The 10,809-nt window shown below is 32.1% G+C and overlaps 1 protein-coding gene across 3 annotated transcripts in view; it reads left to right on the forward strand.

Moving 5' to 3' along the window:
- Zasp52 (Z band alternatively spliced PDZ-motif protein 52) overlaps positions 1-2,573 on the forward strand; it is a 168,603-nt gene extending 166,030 nt beyond the window's left edge. For all 3 annotated transcript variants that reach the window (XM_072546355.1, XM_072546350.1, XM_072546360.1), the window contains 2 exons: positions 645-760; positions 2,051-2,573. In XM_072546355.1, the coding sequence (XP_072402456.1) occupies positions 645-760; positions 2,051-2,128 (194 nt within the window). In that variant the 3' untranslated portion in view covers positions 2,129-2,573. The remainder of the gene's footprint in view (positions 1-644; positions 761-2,050) is intronic.
- Positions 2,574-10,809: the final 8,236 nt, after the last annotated feature.

The raw sequence follows: 10,809 nt of genomic DNA on the forward strand, positions 1-10,809 counted from the left end.
ATTGATGAATTAGTTACTTGGCAAGTAATAATCTGCAAGTAATTTTAGGATATTTTAAATATGGGAGTAGCTCTAGTCGATGAAGTTTTGACCTTAGAAGACCTGGAAGTTTGTAGTTTTTTCTTAGTTTTTTGTTTCAATTTGATAGAACTCAAAAAGAATTTGTTTTATTTTGTCGGAAAATGATCAAACATTTTTAAGGTTTTCTTAATGATTGGTAATAAAAGTAATTACAGGACAATTTAATATTAATTGATGATATAAATACACACAAATCAAGTTGATTATAAGTAATCAAGTTAACTACACAAAAAAGGTCATCTCAAAGAGAGCTTATTAACCTTTCAAATATATCATATTTTCGTAAAACTTCAACATATAACATAAAATAGTATTATCACATATTTTTTTTTATAGTAAAAATTAGATAGATCTCAAAAACATGGTCGCTTTAACAACTATATTAAGTTTAATTAAGTAATAACTTATTAGTTTAAAGTAACAAGTAAAATTAAGTAACAACTTATTAGTTTAAAGGAAACTTATACCAGAAATAGTACATTATCATCTTAATTAAATCATGTAACATGAAACATTCTGAAATATACCCCTGCTTGGTACTGTCTAACATACTATTTTTTTAGACTGGAACGAGCTTTTTACAACAAAATGCTATGCTTGTGCATTCCCAATCGAAGCTGGAGATCGTTGGGTAGAGGCTCTTAACAATAATTATCATAGCCAGTGCTTCAACTGCACGGTAAGTATAAACTCCGTTATTTATTATTATTGTTACTATTGTTACGCAAATTTCTTGACTTTTATAAGATATGATGCACTACTTAATCTTAGGAGGTAAATTATGGCTTGTCTACCAGTATGACGTGTTTTTTTAATTTTGTTTGTAATTTCTGATAATAATTTTTACTACCTTAATAAATAGTACCTACCATTTATTAATACTAGAACTAAGATGGTGAAAAATGCTTTATAATACAGTGAAGAACAAGTAATAAATGGATTTCGCTGCTAATTTTAATTTTTATAGGTAAAACTGTCAAACATTTGAAGTAGTTGTTTCTGGCCTCAATGGTCTCACGCTAGAGAATGTATTCTGTGGGATCAAATCTAATTATAGCTTTCGTTGTGTGGCATATGCCAAGGGTTATTTAACCAATTTACTTAGTCTCAGTTATTTTTACGGAACCTAAATTATTAATAAAAAGACGAATCCGAACGAGGTAACAACATAAAAATTCAAAGTGGGGAAGTACGGCATTGACAAAATTTGCATGGAATTTTTGTGCTCAAATGGCACGAGAAACGAAATGTGCTTATGATGTGTATGAAGCACAACTCTAATATTGTGAAAGTAACTAACAAATCAGGGAAAACGTCAAATGCAACAACCATAATTGTGTAATACAATAAATGAAAATTAGCGATTGATACTTAAGGCCAGATGTCGTCATATAGTAGATGATATCATAAAATTTCGATTGAATACTCATTCGGTACTATTTTTCTAAATGCAATAGTTTTATGCAATGAAAAAATAGTTTAAATAATTCTTTAAATTTATAATAAATATTAAATTAGTAATGAAATTTTCTGGTGATCATTGCATCTTCGATATCTCCTCTTCAGAAACGTCTTGGTCTAACTTGTTTTCTTGTAGTAGGTGAAGTCCATGTTTATATCTTTATTTTTCTTGATTTTTATGCCGTAATTACTAAAAGCAATATTTATATTTGTAAACAGTCGTTGTAAGTCTTCTGATGTTCTTGTTACTAGGACAGAATCGCCTGCACGTCTAATATTGTTAACAAATTCATTACTTTCTTCTGTTTACTTCTAAAAGACCTTCCAGATATATGCTTTTACTATAAACATTAAATGACATTAAATAGCAATGGTGACAAAACACAACGCTGTAGTACTCTTCTACGTATTTCTATTTCTTTCTTTTTAAATACATAAATATGATTTTATTATTATAAAAATGTATTATTAAATCTATTATTAAAAAATAAAAATTGACGTTTTTCAGATGTGTAAAAAGAATCTTGAAGGACAGAGCTTCTTTGCCAAGGGAGGTCGCCCATTCTGCAAGAACCACGCCCGCTAAGGATGCAGACCACCTGTTACTCAAATGTTACCACATGTTGCTTCTAATTTCTTTAATCTATTAATTACCGCAAGCTTGGTGTTTCAAAAAATCTATTTTTATTACTGTTTAATTTATCTCTAACATAACACTAGCTTTTAGCTCTTGTCATTATACAGTTGGTCTCAATTCTTAAATAATTTGGGACTTTCTGTATTTAACCTTTTCTCTTTCTTATTGATAGGTGTACAGTACAGATACAACCAAAAATATTTATTTTATTTAGGATTACTTGTAAATTCTGTTGATAGATTAGAATTTTTGTGGAAATTTTAAAAAGTAAGATTTACCCTTTTTTGGTATTTATTTTTGATTCATACCATTTTTTGTGATTTGTGCCATTTATCTTATGTAATGGACTGTTTGTCTAGCACCTTATATAATAAATATAAATGTTTAAGGCGTATTTCATGTGTTTTATTTTTATGTTAGAATAATTTACGACTACTATTATAGTTTTCTGGTATGAAAACAGTGTTAACAAGTGAGTTACACAAGTAGCCAAGAACTTGAAAAAGATCTTGGATTAAAGAAGTACAAAACACAGGTGCAGGGTCAAGCCTCAAAGAAAAACTGAAATAAAGAAAGCAAATGTACTAAAAAGAGAAAAAATAATGATCTACAATTTCACTAAAACTAGATAGATGAGAAAACAATGCAGAGTCAGGACAAATTGTATATTTTAAATATGAGAAAACAAATGGCAATTATCAACAATACAAAATAAAATATGAAATTAAATATAAATCCTGAAATCTATATTCTAGCTAAAATTTAGAAATAATGGTAGAATACTTATTAACTTAACTAAAAACTTAAAACCTTACACTTCTGGTGTTTATGGTTCGTGTCACAAAAGTTACTAGCACATACGAAAACGTCAGTCTTCAGCACAAAAGGTGGAGTTAGTGAAGTTCAATGCTGAGTGTGTTAGTAGTCAATCTCGGAGTTTTGCATTTAATATTAGCACACAGTATTGTGTTATGAGAGATTAACTTTACACTAAGTATTCTGTTGGTTAAGAAGAAAACGTGAGATCAAGATATTGCTTCTCACTTAGCACTATGTTTTGCTTGTAGCAAAAGAAATGACGTACTTTCCACAAAGTATTGTGTTAATAGTGAGAGAATCTCAGAAACAAAGTAATGCCTTGATAGAATACTATTTGGGGTGTTAAGTCTAACGAGTCAAACTATGTACTTAAAAAGTATTATGTTAGCTGAGAAAAAAATGGACGAAACAAAGTATTGTTTGCCACAAACAACTATTGTATGGGTTGCTTCTTTGAGTCACTTCTTCTTGTAGTGCCTATCCGTTTCGGATGTTGGCGACCATCATGGCAATCTGTATTTTGCAAACTGCTGCTCTGAAAAGATTTGTGGTTATTGTGTTGAACCACTTACATATATTTTTCAGCCATGAAATCCTTCGCCTTCTTGGTCCTCGTTTTCATTCTACTTTTCCTTGTACCATTAATTATAACCACCCATATCTTCCGCTGGGAGATTCCGCTGAGAGAGAACAGCCAAAATCGTATTCGATTTTGGCTGTTTTTATTGTGGTTAACAGTTCTTTAGCATTTTCCATTCTTAATAAAACGTCCTAGTAATTAACGTGGTCGATATAGGATATCTTCAAGATTTGACATGTGAAAAAGCCACATTTTGAAAGCCTCAATTTCCTTGCAGGTGGCGTCTGTGAGAGTCCACGACTCAACTTCGTACAACAGTATGGGAAAGATATAACATCGTAATAACCTAATTTATGGGTACGAATAAATCATGGGATTTAAATAACTTAACCATTTTTTTAAATGCACATCTTGCTTTCTCTATCCTACATTTCATTCCTAGGGAATGGCCCCATTTTTCATTGATCGTATCGAGGTAGGTGTATGTTTTTTATTGTTTCTATTGGTTGACCATTCACACTGAGTCTTTCAATTTGCTGTTCCTTCTTAGAGATCATTATACATTTTGTTTTCTTAATGTTCAGTGAAAGTCCATATCTTTGACTTACTTCTGTGATTCTATTCATTAATTCCTGAAGGGCTTCATAACTGTCAGCGAATACCACCGTGTCATCCACGTATCTGATGTTATTGATACATTCTTCGTTAATTCGAGTTCCGGCTTCAACATCCTCTACTGCTTCTTTTTTCAGAGTATATGTTAAACAGCAAGGGTGATAGTATACGTCCCTGTCGGACTCCATGTTTGATTTTGATATCATTGGATTCTACTGCCTGTGTCCGAATAGACGATGTTTGATTAAAGTAAAGATTGCTAATCATTTTTAGATCACAGGTGTTTGTTCCAATATTTGTTAATATCTCCACCAGCTTGTGGTGTTTTACTGTATCGAACGCTTTATGGTAATCAATGAAGCATGCATAAATATCGCAATTCACATCTCTATATCGTTGATAGTTGATAGATGTCTACATCGTTTGTCCTTATAGCTAAAGTTAAAAACTACCTACAAAATGTACATGTGGCCAAGTTTCCCTTTAAGAAAATGGAACTTGACAAAATATTTGGTTGAGTTTACCGAAAGTACAAGCTGGTTATAGCCGCAAATGTCAAACATGGAACAGCAGTGTTGGCATGTTTTTTTAATGTAGATGTTGTATGCTTCAAATATAAAAAGATAAAACTTTAGAAGAGTACATTTTGTTTATATTATGTTATGAATTCTGCAATTTTTGATTTATATAAAACAACAATGAGTAACTATTTGTTTCTTTGGAGATTAATTGCAGTTAATTATTAGAAATTTTTTTAGCAATTACCCTTTGATAGATTAGGGGATAGATTTGGCAATCGTCAAATCAGCAGTTGCCTGATTACAACAGATGTTTGCAATTAATCTCGAAAGAGACAAATATTTACTCGTTATTGCTTCATATAAATTAAAAATTGCAGAATATATAAAACAGTATAATCAAAATGTACTTTTTAAAAGCTTTATCTCTTTATATTTGGAGCATAAAACATATGCGTTATAAAAACATGCCAACACTGCCAAATCGAAATATTTTTGACATTTGCTGCTATATTCAGCTTGTACTTTCGGTAAACTCAACCAAATATTTTTAATTATTTCGTATGTTTAAAATGAAATTTAAACAAACACGGCTGAAGAAATCTCAAATCTGAATTTAGCATAATATTTGTTTTTATATGGGTTATATAAACGGAATGTATGTGTATGCAGAATTATAGCAGCACTCATGTTATAAGACTAGGTACTGTTTATATTTGTTGTGATGGCAAATATGTATATTTCAACCAAAAGATGAAATTAAATCAATAAAATTTAATGATATATTGTTTTTGATTTCAGAGACCGGTTAAGATAACATTACGCCAATTAACTCTTTTCGATTATTGGATATTGGAAGCACAATCCTGGCGCACAATGTTTGGTCTTTCCTGGCTTAACCGTTATCTCTATATTTAATGAAAAAACTCAACCAGAAAAAACTTGAGTTACAAACACCAAATTTAAGAGAAACAATTCGAGCAGTGGCAAAGACAGCTATCCCTAAAGAAAAAGAGAAGCCAATACGTAAAGTGAACTATCCTTAGAAAGGCAGGGACATGATAAAAGAAAGAAGAAAAGCAGAGAGAATATAGCAGAGAACCAGAAATCCTAAACGCAAAGGAAATTCAGTAGAATCAGTAATCATTAGATTAGCTAAAATATTAAAGGCTTTAATGAGAATTTCTTTAGTCAGTATCTTAGTGAACTAAGTCATGATACAGAGATAAAGATTACTTACTATGTACAGCAACTCCGAGATTTAAAAAATCTATTACTAAAGTGCCTCCAATCAAAAACGCGCAAAGTCAATAGATCAGACGTAATGAAGAGAAAACTGAATTAGTTGCTCTGTATCTTGCTCATCTTTCAGTACTTATTACTCGAAATAGACTAACAAATTTCTCTGGATATCAATTTCAGAGATTTCGGAGCCAGGATGTTCCTTCGTCCTGAGCAATTTCTTTCGGTGATCTTGTTCTGATTTTTGTTGTTCTCGTTATTTCTGTGCTCTTTTTCATTCGGTGTAGAACTGTTTTATTTTTATTCGATTCTGAGACCAAGGACTCATTTATAGGATGACTAGACAATTGCCATGGAACCTCTGCTCATTAGTTGAGTCATATCTTTGTAACAGAAAATTTGAGGTGTCTCATAAATAAACTTTTTCAACCTTCCAGTCAATTTCAGCTCTTGTACCACAAGATAGCATCTTGGGACTACTCCTACACCTAATTTATACTTCAGATATTCTTGTAACTAATGAAACTATAATCAGCACATTTGCAGATAACACTGTCATTACGAAAAAAGACGACGTTCAACAGATAGTAACACAGACATCGAGAGTTGCTATTAAAAATGTCTTTAAGTGAACCAAGGATTGAAAAATACAACTTAATAATTTAAACTTAGTCCTAGTCCATTTCACGTTACGACCCCGATGTCTTTTGGAAGACGTCAGTTACCTCAAGCAGATTGAGCAAAATATCTGGGTCGCTACCTAGGAAGAATAGGTACATTGGAATAGTCATATCAGACAGAAAGCTAATTAGGCTCAAAATTAAAAAAACATACTGACTAATGGGAAATATTCCAAAAAAGTTAAAAATACTGATTTATCAGACTATAACAAATCCAATTTAGACGTAGGAGTAAAACTTGCCCATAATAGGTAAATGGCATCGTCATACCGATGTAGAAGCCAATTACTTCATGAATAGCACTCAGGAAATCAGAAGAATAAAACGTATAAAACCATATAGTCCAGGATTTGTCGGTAAATATAGTAGAAAACCTCTTGATTTTTTTTATGTGTATGGACTTGCTTAAAATTTTGACAGTAGTAGAAAATAGCTCAAAGATCAAAATTGGCATATATGTGCTTTTCCTCTGGGGGGTGGTTACCACCCCAAATCTGGTGTGGAAAAATTTATTAACAAATAAACAAATAACTATGATATAGCTAGAATAATGAAATTTAAGACAAAAATGTTCATAAACCCAGTACTCTCTGGATTCATATCCTAGCACAAACAATGCCGTAACAGTTACAATTTCCTCTTCTTCATCTAACCAATCCATCTCTTCTTGTTGGTGCTTCATTGTATTGTAAGCACTATTTTACAATTTCAAAAACATCAAAATGTTAGTATAACACACGTTTTACAACACATATATGTGTCCGGCATATCTGATATGTCGCCTTCTGACGTACCGTGTTGATACGTGCTAAAACAACACGTGTTCAAAATGTGTTCTTTGCTTAATACCAACTTGTATAGATGTGTAAACAAGGTAATGTGTGATAATTGTGTATTTAAGCATTGATTGAAATTCAATCAACGATTTAAGTTAATTCAAGTATTTGATCTTAGAATGGGCACAATGATGCATTAAACCCGAACACCTTCTGCTTTTTATTTTTAAGTACAATTAAAAGATATTGGTAAATTGATTTTGTAATTAAGATTTACTAACCATACACAGTAAAGGATGTGAAACAATTAAGGAAAAAAAAACAATCTATAATTTTCAATAATACCCACAACACCAGTTGTTTATTAAAAGTTGTCAGCCTTAAACAACAAAATTGTCGAAGGACGAACCTACATTACGAATCTGCATTACTACAATGAAACGCAAACAGTAATTTTCGAACAACCACACAAATCTTCGGTCCTTATCTGGTATCAAATATTTTTTTTTCAACAAAAATAAATTACTGTAATAACGTTTATCTAGAGCAGGGACCTTTTCTTTCGAGTGCCAATATTTACTAAAGAAATACATGGCAAGCCAAGCTATTGCATTTTTGGTTATGTTGTTTGCAGAAATAATAGTATATTATTATGAGGCCGAGAAGCATGACTTTTCTTGACGCGCCCGATATTACGCGCCGAACGAAGTAAGGCGCGTAATAGAGGGCAAGTCAAAAAAAGTCGCTTCTTTGCCGAATAAAGTATACTATTTTTTCTTCAAACGTAGCAATTTTCAACCATAAATAGTACAATTCATACGCTATTTTTACTCGAAATTAACTGTGACAACTATCAAAGTCGTCTAGATGTTAGAAATTAAAATAATTAAGTCGTCGGTGGGATTTGCGTCTCCCTGGTTACAGTTGTTTGACAGTTGTTTGCAATTATTAAAGACAGCTTATTGTTGTTGCAACCGCAAATTTAGTGCGAAAATGGAAAACCTAAACGGAATAAGAAATAAGAACGATAATGCTCAAAAAATTTTAAACCCTCATGATTTACCAACATCGGGAATGATTGCTGAAAGTTGTTCTCGACCATCAATATCATCAACAATTACCAATGTGTATCAAGAGTCGGGAACATTTTTGCACGGTTTCAATTTTGAAAATGCCTCATTAACTAATTGTACTTTTAATATTACTATAAATAAAAATGATGTTTAATTGTTGTTAATGACATTTGTATTGTTGCTTTGTGACATGTTTCATATTGTTGCCATGACAACATTTTTCCCTCCGCCGTAAAGAAATGGGAAAAAAAACTGCTGCCGGCGGAGACATCAAACTTTGACAGGATCAAGTTAGATAAGTAATGTCATCATTATTTGACGTTTGAAGAAAAAAATATTGATTTTACGGAAACACTTTTATTGTGCAATATTACAAAATAAACGATTAAAATTCAAAGGCAATCGGTAAATAAATTAAAATTTTATGTTACAGTGAAGCAGAACTAGACTTTGCGGGGATATGTGGCATGTGGAATTGTTTTTGTGTTTACATGATTTCTTTATAATTCGGCTGGGTTTGTGATCCTGAAATTTTTAGTAATAAAAAAAGAAGGTCATCCTACAGCCTATTACAAATACAATTTTTTTCATAGCCATTATTTTTGGGGCGTGGGCAACTATATTTGGGCACTGTATCCTAGATATGACGGTATAAAATTCAAATTTGCTGCTATTTACAAAAAGTTGATTCAAATTGGTGTTGCATTGCATATTTATTAGTTCAAATTGAAGGTTAGCGGGCGTTTCATCGAGGTTATTATTAAAAGGCAAGGAAAATCTAGAAATTTCTTCTCAAATTCTTCATGCAGTTTCTTTAGTTAAGCAAACCTTTGTAAGTTTTATTCTAGGACAGGTGCGATACTGCTCATTTTGGAAAAATGGGTAAGTTCATTTTTCTCTATACACCTGGAAAATAGTTTAAGCTGCAGTGTGAAGGCCTTTTAATGTTAGAGCCTTAAAAGCTCATCTAAGAATTGATTATTGCCTTAAAGCTTCTCATTTAATATATTTAGGTGTATTTTACTATTTATTTATACCTATTATTTACCCCTGGATCGAGTAAGTTCACACCCCCCATTGATAAATTGTAGGATTTGAATAAGTGGAGTTGTGACACTGCTACTTTTTTTTTGTTTTGTACACCAAGGCACCACTTGTGCAAGGGGCTCTATGGTATCGTAATTGGTACCCATGGTTACAGCACTGTTGTCGTTCCATCTTACAAATAATATAGCACTTTCTTCATCGTAGCAATGATCATAATCTCCACGATATTTTCTCTTCATCTCTGTGCCTTGTATAAAAGGACATTTTTTAAAACGATTATCACGAACTGTGCCCGTAGCTCTGATACTTTTTTGTTTTAATGTCATTAAAAGTTCATAACTCGCAAAATAGTTATCGAAAAATATTATGTGATCAGTTGGAACTGTAATAATACTTAGGAAGTCTAAAACAACTGGTGATCCTAGTGGCAGTTTAGACTTTTTCGCTTTCATCTGTTCTTCGTTAGCTGAAGGCTTTGCTCCGCAGTATGTATCAAAAGCATAATAGTAGCCAGTAGAACTTCACAACATCCAATCCTTGTAGCCAAAACGTACGGGCTTTGATTTGATGAATTGCTTCGCCGAATGGTGGCCAAAGTATTTGACCATTGCCTCATCGATGGATAAATTTTCATGAAAAATGCCCCATTATTGAAACTTAGCATTTAGTAAATCCATAAGCGGTCGTAGTTTAGACATTTTATCAATTTTGTTGAGTTTAGTATTGTCTGTCAAATGTATATACTTTTTAATTTCTTTAAACCTATTTCAGAAACCAGACCAGAATCTGCTCATTGCGTTGAAAATAAATGGAGCATTCAGATCTTCATCCAAATTTCAATACATCCTTTCACGGGACAATTTATGGTACCCGGTAAAAAGAAGAATTCTAACTAAAATTTTGATCTCATCTTTTGTACCTAATTATAAAATGATGATTATTGTAGGCTGTTGCGTACAGATTGGTTTGCTCTACAATATGATTTACAACTTCATCATCAAATAACTTTTCAAAAACTTGTAACGTAGTTAGTTCTGCAAGCTCAGCATTACCTTTTCCATTCGTTTATAGCTTCTATTGGTACCATTCATGCTCGTATTCATTATTTTACGGCATCATTTGGGATCTCCGGACTTCTTCAGTAAGTCCTTTTTTGGAAGTTTGTTAGCTGTCAGTTCCCTCTTTGATGATTATATTCGTTTGGACAATGAAATGTCATCATCTGTTTTATCCGCGTCATCTTTATTATCAAAATCATCGTAGTTACGATCATCCACCGT

This window comes from Diabrotica undecimpunctata, chromosome 1 (assembly GCF_040954645.1).
Source record: "Diabrotica undecimpunctata isolate CICGRU chromosome 1, icDiaUnde3, whole genome shotgun sequence".
Lineage (NCBI taxonomy): Eukaryota > Metazoa > Arthropoda > Insecta > Coleoptera > Chrysomelidae > Diabrotica > Diabrotica undecimpunctata.